The sequence below is a fragment of the Coloeus monedula genome (assembly GCF_965178545.1).
Source record: "Coloeus monedula genome assembly, chromosome: 18".
NCBI lineage: Eukaryota > Metazoa > Chordata > Aves > Passeriformes > Corvidae > Coloeus > Coloeus monedula.
The window spans coordinates 13,970,490-13,992,199 of NC_138798.1; the positions used below are offsets into that span (position 1 = coordinate 13,970,490).

The 21,710-nt window shown below is 57.8% G+C and overlaps 2 protein-coding genes across 3 annotated transcripts in view; one reads left to right on the plus strand and one right to left on the minus strand.

Moving 5' to 3' along the window:
- Window positions 1-676: 676 nt before the first annotated feature.
- TESC (tescalcin) lies at window positions 677-7,630 on the plus strand. Of its 2 annotated transcripts, none has more exons than XM_082293451.1 (8): window positions 677-794; window positions 4,237-4,306; window positions 5,995-6,075; window positions 6,302-6,441; window positions 6,527-6,588; window positions 6,658-6,765; window positions 7,192-7,239; window positions 7,376-7,630. In XM_082293451.1, the coding sequence occupies exons 1-8, from the start codon at window positions 737-739 to the stop codon at window positions 7,451-7,453; spliced, it is 645 nt and encodes a 214-aa protein (XP_082149577.1). In that variant the 5' UTR covers window positions 677-736; the 3' UTR covers window positions 7,454-7,630. The 2 variants fall into 2 exon arrangements, with proteins under 2 accessions (XP_082149577.1, XP_082149578.1); XM_082293452.1 differs by having other exon boundaries at window positions 6,380-6,441.
- Window positions 7,631-12,394: 4,764 nt separating this feature from the next.
- Window positions 12,395-21,710, minus strand: part of FBXW8 (F-box and WD repeat domain containing 8) — a 51,545-nt gene continuing 42,229 nt past the window's right edge. The window contains exons 8-11 of the mRNA XM_082293501.1: window positions 21,015-21,142; window positions 16,777-16,950; window positions 14,646-14,762; window positions 12,395-13,980 (exon numbers count right to left, since the gene is read on the minus strand). Of these exons, the coding sequence (XP_082149627.1) occupies window positions 13,836-13,980; window positions 14,646-14,762; window positions 16,777-16,950; window positions 21,015-21,142 (564 nt within the window). The 3' untranslated portion in view covers window positions 12,395-13,835. The remainder of the gene's footprint in view (window positions 13,981-14,645; window positions 14,763-16,776; window positions 16,951-21,014; window positions 21,143-21,710) is intronic.

Sequence of the window (21,710 nt, forward strand, 5' to 3'; positions counted from 1 at the left end):
ATTTATAAACAGGTATTTTCCTGGACAGCTGGAGGCTGGAAATGATTTCATTCCTTTCCTGTTTGTATTTGGCTTTAAACAAATAAACAACACTGACTTGCTACCTACTGCCGCGGTGTGCTGTGCTGTTTGAGCTGCCTCCCAACCCTCTCCTTCCCTCCTGGAAGTCTTTGCTCTTCCCCGCGCCCGTGGGAGGGTGACGTGTCCCTGCCAGTGCCAGTCTGGCAGGGAGGGCGATGGTGACAGAATCCCCCCCTCTGCACGGGGCTCTGCCAAAACTCCCTCCTGGGCAAGACCCTCCGCCCTCCCTTTGGGGGTCCTGGGTCTCCTCTGTGCATCCTCCTTTGTCTGTCCCCATCCAGGGTGGCACAGCCCGGGCAGTGCCAGGGCTGGGGCAGCCGCGGGGCTCAGGTGGGAGCCGCTGCAGGGGATCCACGGGGAGCCCCCGACCCCCATTCCCGCGTTGGGATACAGGGGGCAGCTCCGTGCCCTTCTCCCAGGGACCGCCCCAGAGCCGCGAGCGGGGCACAGCCGGGCTCCAGGTGCCACCAGCCGCTCCGGGGCTGTCCCCGCTCCCAGCGGGTGCCACCCCCGGCGCTCCCGGCGCTGCCTCTGGGCGGGGGCGCGCAGGGACCCGGGGCCGCCGCGCCGCCGCCGCCTCCCCGCCGCGCCCGCCCTTAAAAGCGGCGGCGGCTCCGGTGCAGCGCCCGCGGCGCCGCTCCCGGCACGGCCCGGGATGGGCTCCGCGCACTCCGTGCCCGCCGAGATGCGGGAGCTGGCGGACAGGACGGGCTGTGAGTACCGGCGACCCGCGGGCACCTCGGCCGGGCGCTGCCGCTGCCGCCCCCCGCCTCACCCCGGCCCGGAGCCTCCGGCCGCGCTGCCGGAGGGAACACGGGGTGTCCGGCCCCGCAGGGGACACGTCACCCGCGGGGGTGCAGGAGGTGTCACCCGGCGAGGGAGGGAGGGGGATGTACAGGAAATGTCACCTGGGGGGGCGGGGGGCTGCAGGAGGTGGCGCTCGAGCAGGGAGGGGGATGCAGGATGTGTCGTGTCACCCGCGGGGAGGATGCAGGAGATGTCACTCGGGGAGGGTGCAAAGGTGTCACCTGGTGGGGGGGGGAGAGCAGGATGTGACACCCGGGGGATGGCGCGGGGACAGGGGATGAGAGGAGAGGGTGTAGAAATGTCACCAGAGAGTCTCCGGCGCCCCAATGCCACGAGCCGGGACGTCGAGCGGCCACACGTGCGAGCCCCGGCACGGCTCTGCCCACCCGCGCCACCGGGGCAGGGAATTGTCCCCGCACGGCTGCTCTGCCCCGGTGGCAGAGGGACCGCAGGGGAAGGAGCAGGGACACGGCCCAGGGCTCCCCGCAGGGGTCGGGGCGTAGGGCGGGGTGGTCGTGTCCTTCCTGGGAAGCGTCACCGCTCCAGGACGTGGCGAGCTCCGGGCACGGAGATGGAGGAGCTCCCACCCGGATCCTCCGGCTCCGGCCGTGCTGAGCGGCTGCGATGGAGCGAGGGCTGAGGGGCCGCTCTGCCCACGGCCAAAGTGGGGCCCGAGAGGGTCCAGTGCTGCTGCTGCTCCTGGGGTCACATCTCCTTTCATCCCTTCTCCTCCTCCCCCAGGAAGGGCTGAGCCCCCCGCACCCCACTGAGCACCCCGGGCTGGACTCAGGAGCTTGGGGAGCCCGCGGGGTGCCAGCCTGGCAGCCCAGGGTGGGAGGAGGTTTTTGGGGTACCCCCGGGCCCAGGGACCCTGCAGCAGCCCCTCAGGCACAGGTGGCACCCGCCCCGGTGCCCCGTGAATCAGCACCAGGAAGGGTCGGTGAGGGCAGCACCCAAAAATCTCATCGGAACCAGAGCAGGGAGGGCAGAGGGAGTCCCTGACTCCAAGCCACGACTGGGGTGCACGTCCTGTGCTCCCGGTGGGATTCACAGAGCTCCCACCGTGCTGTGGCTGCTACCAAACCCCCTGGGAATTCAGGGCATCTACAGCCCTGCTGCTGCGGTCCAACCTCGTGCGGGGCATTGCAGCCACCCTCGGTCCCCTGGGAGGAGCAGGGACAGGGCAGAGCCACCTGGACGTGCCCATGGCCCGTTCCTTTGCCTTGTCCCTCCTGGAGGGGCACCCTGAGGGGCTGCTCGGGGCACTGGGGCCGGTTCCCCTCCCTCCCTCCCTCCCTCTGTGTGCTCCATCCCAAAGCTGCAGCAGCGTCTGTCGGGGGTGAAGCGGCTCTTCCCGGGATGCTGCGGCCATTCCCTACACCCAGGCTGGTCCCACGGGGAGGGCTGAGCCCCCCAGTGCCCCTTTCCTGGGGGATGCCCTCTGCTCAAGCAGCACAAACCACACAAGGCTGGGAACAGCTGGCCCAGCTCCCTTTGGTTTAAATCCTGTTCTCCCCCCATTAGCGGAGACTGCCGGGCTTGGACATGGGCCTGCAGCATCAGGATGCTTCTCAGGGACATGAGCAGCCTCTGCTGCCCTTGAGCCAGCCCTTCTTCCAGCAAAGCTTTTGCCTTTTGTGCAGATTTTCCCTTTTTTCCTGGAAAGTAGCCGAGCGCTGCCACCTTTCACAGGACAGAGCGATCCTGGGAGACCTGAGAGCTAGACCTGGGATTAGGGAAAGAGGGAGGAAAAGCCTCACCCAGCCTTGCAGGGCTGGCCCAACCACGAGCATCCAGCCACTGACCCCAGTTCTTGTTCCTCTTGGTGCCTGGGACATTTTTCTGAGAGATCAAAGCTTTCTGGTGTGCACCCACGTCCCAGATGCTGAAGGCTCGGTGGCCCAGCTGCTCCCATGGTGACGGCGATGTCGTCAAAGCAGGAAGCGAAAGGTCACTGCTCCATGGCCAAAACTGGAAAGCAAAGTCCGAGAAAAGTTCCCATGAGTGCAGCAGAGCAGCAGCCAGGAGCGATTAGGGGAGAAAACATCCAATGGATGAATCAGTGAGGCCTGGGCATCATCACCTGCGGGCCAGTGGGGTTAAGGGGGGTTGAAGAAAGGGGGTTTGAAGCCCATCCTGCAAAGGTGCTGCTGGGAATCCGGGCAGGCCCAGGGCCCCAGGACCCGGCCCAGATGGGTTTCCAGGCTGTTATCAGAGGTCTGTGGAGGCTCAGCCTCGCTGATCAATACCGTTGCTATTTCCAGGCTGTGAAGCAGCAGTCAGGAATGCAAAGGACATTATTTAAACATCATAAAAGGCAGCTCGGGAGGCAGCAAAGCCCAGCTCCGACCCTGCTGTCTTGCAGCAATTAACCCTTTGCAACCCCTCAGCGATACTTTAATGTGGTTTTCTGTCTCTCCATGATGCCAGGGGTGGCTGATTTCCAGCAGCCAGGGCAGCCCTGCCCCGTGCCCGGCCCCAGCCAGGGCTGCAGGAGCCTGTGGGTCCAGCTGGTGCCCAGACAGATTCTCCCCCAGCTCCAAAGCACTTCCCTGGCTCCTGGGAATGGCCCCTGTCAATATTTGCACAAGAGTCAGGCCCTGGGGGGGTTAGAGCTTGGTTACAGCCCCTGGGGAACAGCTGGGGAAGATAAACTCACATGTGCCGGGGCTTAGGGCAGCGAGGAGGTGCTGCTGAGCCTCAGGCTGGAACCCCAGCGCTCGTGGGGCTCAAAGGGAGCTGCTGGTCCCCCCTTCCAGCCCCTGCCCCGGGATGGGGTTAGTGCATCCCTGGGGCAGTGCCCACCGCGAGGCTTTGTGGCTCACCCCAAGCAGTGGCAGCAATTTCAAAGCCAGGCGTTGATCCTGGGGTGCTGCTGTGCCCCCTCCATGTCCTTCCCTGGCCAGGGGCAGGTCCCTGCTGCCAGGATTGCTGATCCCAGAGCTATTCCCTGCAGCAGCCATGGCTGTGGATGTTCCGGGGCAGGTCAGGATGGTGCCGACAACCCCAAACAAAATGGCCAAGCCAGTTCCAAGGACTGACCCCAAGGATCCTGACCTGGGGACTGGGATCCCTCTGTGCCGTTCCGTGCCATGCTGGGCCAGGGAATTTCCTGCAGACGAGGACAGGGGATAAAGCAGCCCTTGGTACCACCCTGCAGCCAGCACGGGGCACGCAGGGACACAGCCGGGCCTCGTGGGGCTGCATGGGGCCATCAGAGGGGAATGGGGTGGCACAGCTGTGCCCAGGACCCTGCCCCGCTGCTGGGGGTGTGGGGACAGGCACAGAGGGGTGTCCCGAGGGTCCCCTGGGGCTCAGCCCCTGTCACCTCTCTCCTTTGCCTGGCAGTCACCTCTGAACAGATTGAGCACCTGCACCGGCGCTTCAAGCAGCTGAGCCAGGACCAGCTGACGATCCGGTATGGCAACTCCATCCCCACGGCAATTCCAGCCCCACGGCAACTCCAACCCCACGGCAACTCCAACCCCACGGCAACTCCAGCCCCACTGCAATTCCAGCCCCACGGCAACTCCAGCCCCACGGCAACTCCAGCCCCACTGCAATCCCAGCCCCACGGCAACTCCAACCCCACGGCAACTCCAACCCCACTGCAATCCCAGCCCCACGGCAACTCCAACCCCACGGCAACTCCAGCCCCACGGCAACTCCAGCCCCACTGCAATTCCAGCCCCACTGCAATTCCAGCCCCACGGCAACTCCAGCCCCACGGCAATTCCAGCCCCACGGCAACTCCAACCCCACGGCAACTCCAACCCCACGGCAACTCCAGCCCCACGGCAATTCCAGCCCCACGGCAATCCCAGCCCCATGGCAATCCCAGCCCCATGGCAACTCCAGCCCCACGGCAACTCCAGCCCCACGGCAACTCCAGCCCCACGGCAATCCCAGCCCCAAGGCAATTCCAGCCCCACTGCAATCCCAGCCCCACGGCAATTCCAGCCCCACTGCAATCCCAGCCCCACGGCAACTCCAGCCCCATGGCAACTCCAACCCCACTGCAATTCCAGCCCCACGGCAACTCCAGCCCCACGGCAACTCCAACCCCACGGCAACTCCAACCCCACTGCAATCCCAGCCCCACGGCAATCCCAGCCCCACTGCAATCCCAGCCCCACGGCAACTCCAGCCCCACGGCAACTCCAGCCCCATGGCAACTCCAACCCCACTGCAATTCCAGCCCCACGGCAACTCCAGCCCCACGGCAACTCCAGCCCCACTGCAATCCCAGCCCCACTGCAACTCCAGCCCCACGGCAACTCCAGCCCCATGGCAACTCCAACCCCACTGCAACTCCAGCCCCACGGCAATTCCAGCCCCACTGCAATTCCAGCCCCATGGCAACTCCAGCCCCACTGCCGGGGCTGCCCAGAGCATGTCCCCCCTTCCCTGGGCTCCCAAGGGTGCCAGTCCAAGGCTGTGATTCCGAGCGTCCTTCCCCGGCCGTGCTGAGGCAGCTCTGGCAGCGTGGCCTTGCAAATAATCCCAGGAAAACCACAAGGACGCAGCGGCCTCGGAGCTCTGGCAAACACCTCATCACCCCCCAGCTTTAAAACCAGTTTTGGGGAGGGAGCAAGCGGGGCTTGCCGTTGATGTTGTGCTTTCCGGGGTGGCTGCGCAGGGAATTGGGCACCTCGGGAGAGCTCCGAGCCCCCGCTGCTGCTCCCCCCCTGCCGGGGGTGATTTCTTGCCTCATTTGCTTTATAAATCGTGGAGAGCAATGACCAGCACGGGCTCAGCACGAAGCCGAGGGGAGGCTGGACAGCAGGAGCTCCTTCCTGTGCCTTGCCGAGCCCTGTTTGAGGCCTTTAGCCCGGGAAAACCCTAAAAATCACGGCAGAGGGAGCCATGCAAAGGGCCCCGGCGTCATCCTAAGGGCTTCCCAAAGACCCGTTTTAGTGGGACAAAATCCCTGAGCACAGACTTGCTCCCAGTGTGAATGGCAGCAAAAAGGGGGTTTTATCCAAAACCTCTTTGTTTTTCCACGATTGCTTTGGAAGGAAGGGGTGGGGTCTCCCGGTGGCTGTCGGAGCCCCTCCCTCCTCCGCGGGTCCCTCACGCTCCGGGCTGTTTCTGTCCCTTTTGCAGCAAAGAGAACTTTGACAGCATTCCCGACCTGGAGTTCAACCCAATCAGAGGGAAAATCGTCCACGCCTTTTTTGACAAGCGGTAAGAACCCCCCAGCACCCGGGGAGGGATGATTTATCCTCTGGAAGCAGGATGGGGCTGGGCAGGGATCTTCTCCCCAAAGGCTGGGGTGGAACCGGGTGGAAAATCAGACATTTAAGCTGAGTCTTAGTGACAAACCAGTCCTAAAGCTTTGTGGGGGCATGTGATGGGCTTTGGGAGTGGGTGGCTGGGGGATTCCCATCACCGTGGGTTCCGGCACCCCCAGGAACCTGCGGCAGGAGTCGGATGGGCTGGCGGATGAGATCAACTTCGAGGACTTCCTCACTATCATGTCCTACTTCAGACCCATCGAGATGAACATGGATGAGGAGCAGCTCGACCGCTTCCGGAAGGAGAAACTCAAATGTGAGGCTTTCCCAGGGCCTGGGGTTTGGGGCTGGGGTGGGAAGGGTCTGCCCTGACCCTGCCGCGCTCCTCTCGTCCCTCCCAGTCCTGTTCCACATGTACGACTCGGACCACGACGGGAAGATCACGCTGCAGGAGTACAGAAATGTAACGTGTGGCCCCTCCTGCCCCGTCCCCCCCAATTCCCCGGCCTGGCGTTGACCCTCTGCCTTGCAGGTGGTGGAGGAGCTGCTGTCAGGGAACCCCCACCTGGAGAAGGAGTCAGCTCGGTCCATCGCCGACGGGGCCATGATGGAGGCAGCCAGCATCTGTGTGGGACAAATGGTGGGAGCCTGTGCTGGGAGCTGCTTCCCTGCTCTGCCAGGGCCCCACTGAGGGGCTGTGGGGGCATCAAGAATGGGGCTGGAAGAGGTCCCTGCTTCCCAGGGCACCTCCCCTGTCCCAGAGCTGCTTTGGCCAGGGATTGGTTTTCAGGCAGCAGCTTCCAGGGTGGTGTTTTCTCATGAGAAGAGCCCAAGGGGGATCAGCAAACAGTGTCCCATAAACCCCATCCTTACTGCTCATGGAAAAGGCTGTTCCTTGCAGCCTTGGGGGTTTGGGGACCAATTCTGGGCTGGCCATGGGGTACAGGGCAGGGCCAGCACTGGGAACCCATGGGAGACGTGTCCCTCAGCCCCAGGGGACAGCCCTGGGCCACCCCTTCCCACATCACCCGGGGCAGCCTCAGTGTTTCCTCTCTCACCACGACAGGGCCCGGACCAGGTGTACGAAGGCATCACCTTTGAGGATTTCCTGAAGGTTGGTGATGTCTCCACTCGTGTCCCTGGGAGGAGGGACCGGGGTGGGCACAGGGACTGGGGTGGGCACAGGGAGCTGGGTGGGCACAGGGAGCTGGGCTTTGACCCTGGCGCCGCTCAGCCCCTTCCCCTGGCAGATGTGGCAGGGCATCGACATCGAGACCAAGATGCACGTGCGCTTCCTCAACGTGGACACCATCGCTCACTGCTACTGAGGAGGGCAGGAGGAGGAGGAGGAGGATGAGGATGAGGAGGAGGAAGAGGACCCAGCAGCAGCTCCATGTCCTGGCACCTGGCTCCCAGCTCCATGGCTCTGCCTGTGCTGGGGCTGCCCTTTGCTCTCTAGAAACATCAGAGGCTTTTATCTGTAATAAAAGATATTTCTCTTTTTAGTCCTCGCTGAGAAATACTCAGTCCATCCATCACTCCTTGGTGGAGTGTTTCCCTGAGCAGAAAGCCTCCACAAATCCTGGTTTCCCCACCAAATCTGGATTTTTTAGCCTCTGCCACACGCTGCTCTGGGGAAGGAGCTGCTCAGCTTGGACTGATTGATCCCAGGCCGTGGGGACAGGCAGGGATGGGGATGCTGAGGGGCAGGAGGTGAAGGCAGCACGCTCAGCCCCTAAAAGGACAACCACATCCCACTCTGCATCCTACAGTGAAGGTGATGGCAGCGACACAAGGAATATTCCCAGTTTAATCCCAAACCAGCACCCCGGGCTGTGCCTGCCGGCCAGAGCCAGGCAGGAGGAGCCCGGAGCAGGCAGCAGGGACGCGGGGACGCGGGGACGTGGGCTCCTGGCAACCAGGTGGCTCCTGCCCCCACATGTTCCCGCTAGAACAAGGCACCGGAGACGAGGGGTTGTTTACTGGTATTAATAACTGGATGGCTCCAGGCGGGTTTCTGTCTCTAAGGCAGCCTGAGCTGGGGAGGGAGGGAGGGGGAGAAAAAAGGGCAATGGCTATTTTTAGAAAAGCAGGGAAGATTTATTTGTTTTATCAAAAAATAGCTTCCCCCGGTGACACGAACACGCGGTGGGAACAGCCCCGCAGTGCAGCCGGCAGCGGGAGGGGCTGCAGGCAGCGATGGGTGCGGGGCCACCCGGCCCTGCTGTCACCCCCTCCCTCCATCCCTGCCTCAGGGCAACAGCACTTTTTCCCTCTTTTCCACCTTATTGGGGGTCTCTGCTCGGGCACCCCCACACCGAGGGCGCAGTGAGGGCTCCCCTCCCAGGCTCTGTCCCCTCCGAAGCCCCCGGTGTCGGTTCGGAGCCGCTGGAGCTCGGTGCGGAGCAGCTCCCGGAGCCGCGGCAGCCGGGCAAGGACCGCGCTTCCCTGCCTGGAGGGACCCGCTCTGCTCGGCTGCACCGCGGCCGGCCCGGGGCTGAGCCCGGGGCCGCGGGGACGGAGCTGGGAATGTCCCACAGAGCCGTGGGACGGCGCTGCCGCCGCCTGTGGGGCTGGTTCAGGGGCTGAGGTGCTGGCAAGGGTAGCTGGAGCTGGGCTGGGTGGGAGAGCCGGGGATTGGGAGGGGATGGAGCTCCCGGCTCTCCCAGAGGAGCCGTTCGGGCCCTGCAGGGCTCCTGGTGCTCCCCACGGCCCGCTCTGTGTTTGCAGGACTCTGGGATCCCCTCCTGCTCTCCTCGGGCTCCTCTGGGCACCCTCGGGCATGCCCATCTCCCGGGCGCCACATCGGCATCGCCCGGGCAGGGGAACCTCCTCCTCCTCCTGCTCCTGAATCTCTCACCCTCCCCCTCCTCTTCTCCGTGCCAGACCCTCCGTGCTCCCTCCCCACCCCATGCACACGAGGGCACAACATCCAGCTCCTCCCCAAATCCTCAGGTTTCCGCAGCCGAACCAGGCTCCTTTCCCTGTTTTCCCACTGAAATTTCCACACAGACACTGCGGGACCATCCCACTCCCTAATCCAGCTGCAAGCTCCGTGCTCCCAGTCACAGCGCTGGGTGTCTGAAAGGTCCTTTTCTGGCCCTAGATCTCGCAGCTGGGGCTGCAAGGGTTGCCACAAGATCAGGGTCCCACTCCCCCTCCACACCCCAATTTCCTTGGAGGAATCATCCAAGAGGATCCACACCAGCAAGGGCTGGGTGTGCCCTGCAGTGCAGGGAAGGAGAGGGCAGGAGGAGTGAAGAGGATGGATGAGAGGATAATTATTATCCCTTGAGCTAATTAGCTGCTCCCTGGATATTCTGTTAAGCGGCAAGGAAAGTGTGGGAGTTTGGGAAGCAGAGGAAGGGCCCAACACAAACTGGCTGCAGCGTTCTCCCTTTGCTTGTGTCGGGAATTCTCTGCGGGAAATGGGATGAGGGGAGAGCAGGAGGGAGAGGGAAGTTAAGGCTGATCCTCAGCCCAGCAAAGGAGCCCCAGGGCTGGCCAGGAGCATCACTCCCACGGCGGGCACCAACACGGTGTCGATGTTGCACACAGCAATGCCCAGCGAGAGGAGAATAATCCTGGAAATCACAGGAAAATCTGGCAGAGCCCCGGGAAACCTGGCAAGGGCAACACTTCTGCTGCAGCAAAATCCTGCAAAGTGTTCCATAAAGGATAATGGTTCTGCTGTGGGGCCAAGATGCCGAGCCCTGGGATGTGGCACAAAGCTCCGTGGCAGATCCCAGCAGTGGTCAGCAGAGGGTAATTGGAAAATTGAAGCCGCTTTATTGGAAAACTCCAGGGAGGCTGATCAAGGCTGAGCAGCATCGGAGAGAGCGGCGGCTCCTGGGATTGGAGAGGGGGACTGAGTCACCCCAGCACTGAAGAGGGACACTGAGTGACCCCAGGACTGCAGGGCAGGGCCTCGGGGCAGGTGGGCATTGGAACAGAGAGGACACAGCTTGACCCATCTCCCCACTGCTCCCCCTCATCCGTCAGCCACGCTGGAGCTTGGGGATGGCAGGAGAGACCAAACAAGGGGACACCTGCCCAGGGAGGGAAGAGGAGAGCAGGAGGCAGCACAGACCCCACAGCCAGGGAGCCAGGGCAGCCACTTGCAGCCACTACAGCCACTGCTATTTCTAAGCTGAATTTGGGGAGCTCCTCGTTCCTTTGAGGGCACTGTCCGAGGCAGTGACAGAGGAACCCCCCCCACCTGAAGCTCTTCCATTAAGAGGAATTTGGCCCTGAGGCTCGAGGTCCACATTTCTGGATAAAACTTTGCCAGTGGCACAAATCCTGACCCGGAACAGGCTCTTTCCCCCTGGTTTCTCTTGCATAATCCACCAGTACTTCATCTGCTTATGGGGTTTGCAGTCACTGCTGCCCCACCTTCCCCTCCGGCAGCAGGGACCGGTCCCAGAGGTACCTGAGGGGACAGGGAGGGGCTGGGAGGACACCAGCTCCATGTACCTGGAGGTTTTAGGACCATCCACAGAAGCTGGAAATGAGCAGGCAAATGCCACTGGAGGAAAAGAGGGGGCAGAGAGGACATGAACAAGTTCTTGCACCACTTCAGTGCCCCTGCGTTCACCCCTCTGTGACAGCAGCTGGGACAGGGAGTGACAGAGGAGGGCAGGGCAGGAAAGCAGAGGCTCGGTGGGAAAGGCCACAGGGTGGGAGAGAAAGGGAGTTCAGAGTCCCTCTCTGTACGAAGAGCACCCCCTGCTCCTCCTCCCACCACTCCCCAGATCAGGAGAGGGATGGCAGCCCCCAAAACCCCGGAATTGCTCTTCCCTCATTGCCAAGGTGATTGAGGACACAAAACAGAGACAAGAAGCACTTTGTGGGGCCTGTGCTGCTGGATTGACCCAGGGTCAGAGGAGGGGCACCGGGGATTTTCCAGTAGGGCTCTGCAGCTGTGTCCTTCCCACCAGGATGGCTGTGCCAGATGCCCCTGGAGCTGCTCCTGCGGCCGCAGCTCCGGAGCTGGGCACGGCTGGGGGTGTGATACACACACAGCTCCCCTTTGATCCCACATTCTCTTTGGAGCAGGGATCCTTCTCTCGAGGACACAGACATCTCTTTGTAGCTGAGGATCGCTGCCACCAACAACAGACACCAGAAGTCTCGAGGCTTTTCATGCTGAACTCTGATGCCTTTGGATTCTTTAGCTGTCCCCGAGCACCTGGCCTGTCTGAGGGCCACCAGCCTGGCAGGTGGCACCAGTGTGAGCCCAACCTTCAGCCTGACCTCTGCCAGCTCAGTCCACACTGGTCCAACGTGTCCTGACTGCAGCTCCTCCACTCCAGCCCCTGAGCCCATCCAAGGCAAATTTGTCCCTTCTCAGTGCCCACCCCTGACCTGTGGGACACAACACTGGGCCCCTCCCGGCCACTGACCCGTACCAGTGGGCTGGGAAGCTCCAAGCGGCTTCTATCCCCAGTAAAGGTTGGATGGCGACCCCATTTCTGCTCTTGAAATGAAGGAAGAGGCTCCATTTCAGTGCCCCCTAACCCCAAATCTCAGTGGCCTCGCTGGCGGTTGCTCCACTCCAACACAACACTAATGAGCAGCCAGGGAATTGGGACAACATCCCTTCCCAAAAACTCCTGACACTGGATACTCTCCAGCAGCCTGAGTGCCCTCATCTGCACGAGGAGTGCACACAACCCTCTGCCATGGTGCAACCTTCCTAAATTAACTCCACACCCAGGGAAAAGGCCCAAGGGACCACAGCCCTGGCAGAGCTGCATCCAGACTGTGAGCTGTGGGGACAGAGAGTTCCACCTCTGCTGGAGCTGGACTTGTACCCAGAAAGCAAACACCTGCTCATGCAGGTGCTGCAAATGCCCTTCCCAGCAGCTCCAGGACCTCCACATGAGCAGGAGCAGAGGGAGAAGGAGGAATGCGGAGGTGGACTCCGGGAAAAGGGGCTCACGTGGGCACCACACGAACTTATCTGTTCCTTGCAGCAGGGAGATGAAGGAGGAACAAAGCTGTTTCCAGATAATGAAGCGAGATAAGGAGAAGGGAGAACAATGACATGGGAGCTCTCCCAGCTCAGCACATGGCAGAAGTCACAGGGTTGGAGCAACCCCCAAAGTCATTTATGCTACAGAAACCATTATTTATTTGTCAGGTTTCGGCTGAACTCTTGTCCAAACTGTGTATCCGTGACACTTCCTGCTCTTCCAGGAATGGAGGGAGGGAGCTGGCTTCCCAGAAGGGCAGGGGAATAAAAAAAAGAAGATCAAAGCTTTATGAGAGATCAAATTTATTGGTCAGACAGAATAGCTTTGCCCCTTGCACTTTTTGCGTATCCTTCACATGGGAAAAGGTAACTTAAATACCTAAAATGTGAAATTTTGGCTTAGGGGTCATGGGAAAGGAAGGAAGAGCTGCGAAGTGCAGCTCTCTCCAGGGCTGCCTCAGTGACTGGACAGGGCTGAAGTGCCAGCCCAGCCCCTCTCCCGCAGGTCTGGGCACATTCCCACACCTCTCCCCAGTACTCGGCACTGATTCCACTAAGCCAGGAAAAAGGTGCCAAGTTAAAACTCAACCTCAACTTAAACAGAAGTGACACAGCCTTGCTTTGCACCAGTGAGTTTTACAAGGGCAAATCACAATAAAATCATTTTACATCAGTAAAAAGATCCATGCAGGACTGGAGCTCTTGTTCCCCAAACTGGTTTTACCTGTCAGTACTACCGGGGCTTAAGGCAAAGCCTCACCCCTCACTTCCACCTGAACAGCACCTCCCGCCCTTCACCTGCTGCTTCCCCACAGCTTTGGGGATCAATACCCAGGCACAGCACTGCAGCCACGTCATCCCTGCTGTTCCATGATCAATTCCCAGCTTGGAAGCAAGGACAGCACTGGAAACCCTCCAGGTGCTGTGGAAGGACGTGATCCAGCAAAGAACACACCTGACAACCTGAGCCAGCCCTTTGTCCCAGTGAACAGGGGGCAATTCACCCGAAAAGGCTCAGGAACAAAATCCCACAGACAGAGGTACATATACAATTAGAAAACATTTAATGCAGGATTTTAAAGAATTAAAAAAATAATTTACTCTAAAATAATTTTGATGTGTGTGTGGCCTGCTGAGTTCCCAAGCATCCAGCCTGGCCTAGGGAACCTTCCCCTCCCTCTCTCCATCCCAATCCCTCTCCCAGCCACTGTAACCTTTTGTGCATGGTCCTGTCCTGTTCCCAGGCACATTCCAATGCACTCCAAGGAAAACAAAAATGAGCAGCCCATTACCAGGAAAGACATTTCAAACATGTGGCTCAGCACATGCTTTTGCCGAGTCCTTGGTGATTCTTTTCCCTCTTGGGGTAGGCCAGAACTCCTCAGAGAGCTCCCAGCCTCCCACCCCTCCAGTGTCCCACTCTGGCTTCCCGACCAAGACGGGACCTGCAACATCTTTCCCACAAGCAGCAGGAATACTTTTGTTTACCCTGCAGTGCTCCCTTTCCCTCCTCAGCCTCTGCACTCCACCAGGCTGGACCCCTGGCCATGTCCAGAGAACACCACATTCCAGAGGGACGCTCCAGGGCAGCCACGCTCTGTTTGGGTTCACATCCCCAGGCCTTTGGCAAATCCCAGCCCACTGGTGCAGCCAACACCAACTTTTGGGTGCTTGTCCCACATGGATTTTCCTTCACCCCTGGCCCTGACTGGCCCCAGAAGCCGAGGGGTCCCCTAGATGCTGTCGTAGGGCACTGCCAGGCCGATGTTGTAGTTGTAACCTGTCAGCTCGTCGTAGGAGGAGCGGCAGATGGGGAGGACGCTCTCCACAGCCAGCTGGTCCACGGAGAACTCGTAGGAATAAATGATCCCTCGGTACCTGCACGGAAAACAACCAGCACACACCATGTCACCTCAGTGGGAAAGCAAACAGAGGTGGAAATCACCATAAAAATCATCTGAACTGAAAAAGGCTGAAAAAACTGATAAAAACCCCCATCCCTTCTGCGGGAGGCTGAGCACTTTTGAGCAGGAAAACTCCCTCCTGTCTCCTCCCAGGGACCCAGCAAGGCTGGGAAGGGCTGGTGAATCATTCTCTCCAGCCCTGCAGAGACGTGACTGTCATCTGCTGAAACATCTCCACGCTCTCCAGCACGGGGGAAGATAAATACACTGGTATTTGATAGTTCAATTAGCACTAACAGCCATTTGAGATGCAAATACCAAAACCTGCAGCTTAAATGCCAGCAGTTTTCCTTTAGGAGGAGACAGCATTACTAATATTTTGAGCATGGAGAGGGCTGCATTCCCTGCCTGGCTTCAGTGGACTTTATGTTCCCCTGCTGAGAAAAAAAAAACCATTTTTTTTGTGCTCAAGCGAATCAGGAGCCAATTAATCGCTTGTTTTGTAAACCCTACCCTTCAACTTTTGTTCAGTTTTATTTTTTTGCTGCTATACCCCCTCTGTAAGTGCTCTGAGTGATGACTCAGGTGCTCAGGGCGCTATTTAAAAACAAAGCACATTGCTGAGGGCTGGGTCCTCACTTGCGGTGCACGCTGGGGTCGTCGTCAGTGATGCTGGAGCCTCGGGGGTTCTTCTCCTCGGGGATGTTGGCAGTGATCAGACTGTGGGAATTGAACCACACGTAGCGGACGGGATGTCTGGAAAACAACCCAGAGCACGGGGTGAGGGGCCACCTGCACCGGACTTCCAAAATCCGAGTGCTGGGAAAGGAACGGCTTTGGATTAAACACGGAGTGGTTGAAATCAGCGGCCTCCCTCCGGCCGGAGGCTGGGAACCTGCACCTCTGGCTCTTCCCGCCTGGAGCAGATCCCACATCTTCTAACCCCATCTAGTGGGCTCTTCCCAGAACACACGAGGAGGCCAGAAAATACGCTGGAAAGCTGGCAGGGAGGGACGGATGCGGGCTGCGCTGGCTGCTGGCTGCCCTAAGGACTGCAGCGCTCCCGGGAAGGGCAGGATGCTTCCCAAAACGAAGGGGAAGGACACCCCACACACCCATGCGCTGAAGTGGCTCAGAAATGCACCACAAGGCACAAGCTAAGAACCACGGAGTGGGAAGGGACCCACAGGGACCATCCAGCCCAGCCCCTGGCCCTGCCCAGACACCCCAACAACCCCAGCCTGGGCATCCCTGGCAGCGCTGTCCAAACGCTCCTGGAGCTCTGGCAGCCTCGGGGCCGTGCCCATTCCCTGGGGAGCCTGGGCAGTGCCCAGCAGCCTCTGGGGGAAGAACCTTTCCCTGCTCTGCAGCCTGAGCCTGCCTTGGCCCAGCTCCAGCCGCTCCCTGGGTGCTGTCCCTGAGCAGAGATCAGAGCTGCCCCTCAGGAGAAGTTCCAGCTCCCTGGGGAGGATCTGAGCTCAGTGTTCTCTGCTCCAGCTGAACAAGAGCCCTCAGCTGCTCCTTGTGTGGCCCCTCCAGACCCTTCCCCATCCTTGTGTCCCTCCTTCGGACACCGAGGTCAGGTCTTCATTCCTTTCCCTCTCAGTGGTGAGTACCTAACCCCAAACCCCAGAACAGCACTTTCTGCTCAAGCAGGAGTCACTTCTCTCCTCACATGAGGATGGCTCATCTCCACACCCCAGATGTGTCTCCTGTCACCTCCCTCAGCTCCTGCTCCTGTTTTCTATCCCTGCCATGGGGATAACAGCACATGCCTTATCTAGGAATGCCTTTCGATTGGAGTGATCCCTTCTGATTCCTCTCTAGATTAAGCAGTGTTTTCTACATGTTTAATCAAATGGCTTCGCTTTGAGCACACCCCCGAGCTCAGCCCTGCCCTGCCTGCCCCCTCCTGGAGCACCACTAATGAGCATGCCAAGGAGACAATCAATGGAATATTGTCCTTAATGCATCAGCCACATCACAGCAGCCTTTATCATTCCCAGGGTCAACACAGAAAGTGATACCTGCTATTAATCACTGACAACTCCAGCCTGAACTTCCCTGCCTGTAAATACCTCATCTAGCTCCTCTTTGGGAAAGATGCATTAAAAAAAAAAAAAAAAAAGAAATCAGGATTTATCTGTTCATTTTATGGATATCACTCAGACTTACAAGGGGCTAAATCCTCGAGTCTTTATCCAGACAAAGTCCGGGAATTGTGCTTTGATCAGGAAATCTTCATTTAGCTGTACAAAGTGTCAGCTCCAGGATGCTGATCTCCGCTTGTACTTTCAGTGCTGTGCTCCTTGTGCTCGGTACAAACTGGTGTTTAAGTATTTAAATGAGTGTAAATGCTTCAATCCTCACCATTGAGGGAATGTGTGGATGAGGTGAACAGAAACGCAGGGATTGTGCTGGATGCACTGGATGGAGACAGCCAGAACCAGTCGTTCTCAAAACAGCCAGTCCAGCACTTTAAAATCAAGGTCCAACAACTAAACTGAGGTTAGGGATGGGGCAGGGAGAAGTCACTGACTGAACTTCATGGAAAATCCAGGGGAAACAACTGAACACCGACTGAAACACTCAACTAAATGAGCAGAAAGGCCATGACAGCTGAAGGGCCCCCCCAGAAACACAAAGCGCTCCAGGCGGGGAGGCACCCTGTCCCCAAACCACACAGAACTCCCAAAAAGTCCTCTCATTGCCACACTCCTGCCAGCCCTGATAACCCCCACGGCCCAGCTTCCCCCCCAGCCCGAGTTACCTGGCGTGCATCTCCCAGAGCTTGGTGCCCATGCGCTGGTCCCACACGCACACCAGGCCCTCCTCCCCTCCGCTGACGATCTTCCACTCGTCCATCTGCACCGCAGACACCCCCAGCTGGTGCGCGTACAGGGAGCACACGGCCTCGCCACGGCGCACGTCAAACACCCTCACCCTGAAGGGAAAAACAGGGATAAAACCAGCTCTGGACATGCAGCCTGTGGGTTCTGAGAGCACAAGGACTTGGGGGTTATGGAAATCCATCGGGGACAGCAGCGGTGCCACTGCTGCTCCAGGGCTGGAAGAGCAGTAGGGCCCATCCTTCTCACCACTGGATTTTCACCCTGACTTCTGTTATCAGAGATCTTTTCCAGGCAGATTTCTCCCACCACACAGGAGCTCTCTGAGTCTTTACAGCTCCTAGGACCTAAAGAGGGCTCTGGGCTCTCAGCACAGGAAGGACCTGGAGCTGCTGGAGGAGTCCAGAGGAGACCACGGAGCTGCTCCAAGGGCTGGAGCCCCTCTGCTCTGGAGCCAGGCTGGGAGAGCTGGGGGTGCTCACCTGGAGAGGAGAAGGCTCCAGGGAGAGCTCAGAGCCCCTTCCAGGGCCTAAAGGGGCTCCAGCAGAGCTGGAGAGGGACTGGGGACAAGGCATGGAGGGACAGGACACAGGGAATGGCTTCCCAGTGCCAGAGGGCAGGGATGGATGGGATATTGGGAAGGAATTGTTCCCTGGGAGGGTGGGCAGGCCCTGGCACAGGGTGCCCAGAGCAGCTGTGGCTGCCTCTGGATCCCTGGCAGTGCCCAAGGCCAGGCTGGACATTGGGGCTTGGAGCAGCCTGGGACAGTGGGAGGTGTCCCTGCCATGGCAGGGAGGGGGACTGGATGGGCTTTAAGGTCCCTCCCAAACCACTCCACGATTCTATGAGTCTACAATATGAAATAAAAGTGAAATTGGAAAAAGCTCCTCCCTCTGTGCCTCCCAAACCATCAGCAATGCCATGAGGCATAAAACACCTGTTTTGGGCACACTGTTAACACATCCCACCCCTGGTACAAACCCACATCCACTGTGGAGGAGGGATGGTATTATCAGGATCAAGGAAAGGATGATTCTTGCCAAGATTTCAGAGGAGATTAAATGTGTGGCAATTCAAAAAAGACAGGGAATTACAAGTTTGACTTAATCACCAATACTAAAACAAAGCACCCAGCAACCAGGATCTGTTTTGACTTCAAAAATGCAACTGACTGTGGGCAGCTTTTAGGACATCTCATTTTCAGATATTATTGACCCCTCAGACAAAGCATTTTGAAGAGAAATTAAGTGAACACTCAGCCAGAAGCAGAACTACAGAAAAAGAGTTTAGGATTCCAACCACTTCTACAAGGCCACAATACCAGTTAGAGCTAATGGTGTTAAGTTTTTAACCTGGCACATATCACAAGGGAGTGTGGGGTTTGATCCTTATTTATCACAACTGAGAGCTAAAGCAAAGCACATAAATGAATAAAAAATGCAGCAAGTGAAAACAGAAGGAAAGGGGAAACATTGAGCTCAGATTTGAGAAGAAGCCAGAGCAAGTTCCTCCCAGCTGATGGCTATCAGGAACAAACCCATCAGGTCCACATTAATTCCAGAAAAGGCCAAAACACACTTGTTCCAACACATTAACTGCACTTCGTTCCATACCCCTGCTACGATCCTAATGGTGCTGCAAGTCCTTCCTTTCCCCTTCTCCAGCGCAGATTGCATCATATGATTTTACAAGTAACACATTTCAGGGGCTGAGAGAAAAGGCAGCAGAGCCATCCAGAGCTCCAGCAGAGCAGCATCCATCTGACACGGAGGAAAACACGCTGGAGCAGGGCGAGGGACGCGCTCCGTGTGGAACGGCCCAGCCCAACAGCGGGAGCGGGGCAACGATTCCTCCCTTCCCCCAGCTCCAGCACAGAGGAGCTCTGGCCACAGCCCGGGGCTGTGCTCTGGGTGTTTGAAGGGCTCACTCCTGGAGCTCTGGCCACAGCCCGGGGCTGTGCTCTGGGTGTTTGAAGGGCTCACTCCTGGAGCTCTGGCCACAGCCCGGGGCTGTGCTCTGGGTGTTTGAAGGGCTCACTCCTGGAGCTCTGGCTACAGCCCGGGGCTGTGCTCTGGGAAAGGACAGGGCCTTTGGAAGGGCTCACTCCTGGAGCTCTCCCTAATGCCCTGTGTGTGTTCTCACAGCAACCAAAGCTGCTCCTGTTTGGAAAGCACAGCTGGAAGCCAAGATCTGAGCCCTGCTTATTCCATGAGCAAGCACCCAGCTTTCAGGCAGGTGTCGGTGCTGGCACAGCCCTGGAAGAACCAGAGGCACTTGTGCTGCTCAGATGTGCCTTAAAGGAAAAAAGGAACAGTGTTTTGCCAATCCCACGTGATGCTGTAACACAGACCTGGCCCAGCATCTCCTGCCTGGACAGCTGGGCTCAGTGGGAGCACTTCAGACTCATCCCAGCTCCAGGGAGGTGCTCTCATGGCCAGGCTTGGACCCTGCTCTCAGACTGCCTTGGGAGTGAGCTGCCTTGCCTTCAGGAGAGCGTGGAATACGTTTGGATCCACACCTTTCTGGGTTTGCCATGTGTTTGCTGTCCCAACACTCCTCACCACTCCAGCTCCCACCAAGGAAAAGCAGGATCAGCACATGCTCCCTGCTAGGAGGCCTCTTGCCAGAGCAAAGCACAGCTCAGGAATCAAATCAATCAGCAGTGCTTCAGCAGGAATTTCTGAGGTCCTACCAAAACCACTTCATGAGCACTACTTATCAAATTCATGGTTTTGAGTAGAGCAGATTCAAGGGAAACTGGGTATTTAATTCAAGCAATAAGTGTTCCCTCTGGCCAGCAGCAGCCTGAGCTCCCATGGCAAGGTCCCTGTTTAATAAACCCACTCCATAATATGGCCGTGGAGATCCCAGTCTTGTTCCACGTGCGGATGCCCAGCACATCACACGAGGATTTGACCTCTGAAATACTCTGGTTCTGCCTCCTGGATGCCAAACTTGTCTTCCAAACTATTAATCCCTAACTCCTTGCTGTTCTAGTGACATCCTTGAACTCAGTCAGTGCTTGAGCTGAAAGGCCCAAAAGCTTTCTGGAGGGGAAGGGCACAGACATCTACTCTACTATAAAGGGGAGGGATATCAACTCCAGCTCCTCTCCTGTCATCATGCAGGAGATCAAAACCAGAGGTAGTTTTACTGGGGTGCTTTGGAAAGCCAATTATCTGCTTTTAGAGGGGAAAAAACCTCCCAGGGATTCAATTCCACTTGTCAAACTTCAGCTATTTCCTTTCTCCTCCTTGCTGAGAGTGCGAGGTTTGCTCGCACTCCCTATTCACCGGGAAGGGAAAAAAAAAAAAGCTGTTTGACAAAATAATCATTTTTGCAAGCTGCTGCACTGGCGGGACAGAGGCCTGGGATTTGGCAGAGGGAAGTACCCGCCTTCCAATCTGATCCCAGCACCAGAGCAGAGCACCACCTGCAGCCTGGTGCCCAGTGTGGAAAGGAGGAGGGAAGGAAGCAGGAGCCATTAGAGACTGGCTCCTGGCCATCCCACATCTCCTTTGGTGCACTGGATCAGACCCCACAAACGACTCGCCAAAAAAAGGAAATCTAAAAATTGGACTCAAAGGGTCTTTTTAAGCACTTTAATCCTTTCGCACTGCCTGCTCCCAGCGCGGCCATTCCTGGCACCAGACACTGAGCTGGGAAAATCCTACTCCCCAAGCCAAGGAGTTAAAGAGAAAGCTGCTAATCAGCTAAATAGAAGCTGGAATCTGTTCATATGAAAGTCTCTTTTTTTCTCCGTCACCTGAGGGACATCACAGTGTTCCGAAATACACTCTTGACATCATTTGGCAGCCGGGCCCATCTCATCCTCTGTGATTCATCCCTTAGGTTATTTTTTTAATATCAGAAAGTGAGCTTTTAAATGCCAAACTCATTTTGCGGGTGGCGGCGGGGAAGAGGAAGATATTCCAAGTGGTCTCGCTGGGCTGTGCACCAACTGCGTCCACCAAATGGCTCCGAAAGCTCCTCTTCCCGTGGAGCTTCCCCAGACAAAGCACACTGACAGCCACATCCAACTATTACCTAATAGTTTGTTCCTCAGCTTCATGGAAACATGAGAGGAGAAACCGATTCCAGAAGGGCCAGAGGTAGGACAGGAAGCTGGAGGTGGGAGACCGGAGATGGGAGCACCTACCTTCTGTCCTTGTTGCCCGCCACCAGCATGTTGGGGGGACTGTTGTGGAGGTTGACACATGAGAAGTCACCTATGGAGTTGCCCACCTTGGTCACGCACTGGTTGGTTTCCAGGTTGTAAAGAAGGATCTGGCAGGAAGAGAATAAAACACCTCAGAAACTGAGCAGGAGCACCATGACAATGTTTTGCTGCAGCACAAAGCAGAGCTGTGACCACCAGAGGTGTTCTGCAGGACTCGGTGTGTAAAACAGAACCAAGAGACAGAGCTATCCCCATGAAGAGAGGCAACAACACCCTCAGAAATAAGGAATTTGAGTTGCCCAGTGGGATCCAGCAAGAAGCAGTATGGCCAGGTACAGCTGCCAGGCAAACCACACAGGACAAATCTTTCAGGCTTACAGGAAAAGCAAAGAGTTTCCTCATCAACATTAACATTTGACAGAGCAGTAAAAGCAAACAGCAGCAGCCCTGGGGAGGTTTGGACAGATGGACAGTGAGAGACAGATCCGGTCAAGGGCAGCAGGAACTGCAGAGCAGAGCTGACCACGGCCCTGCTGAGAGCCTGGGTGCCCTCACACACACAGGGAAATGTCACATCTGAAGTGGCAGCTCAGATGGGAAAGGCAGAAAAACAACTCTGATTTTAGGCAGCACCCGAGATGATTCAGCCAGAGCCTGCATGCGAAGCACGAGCTG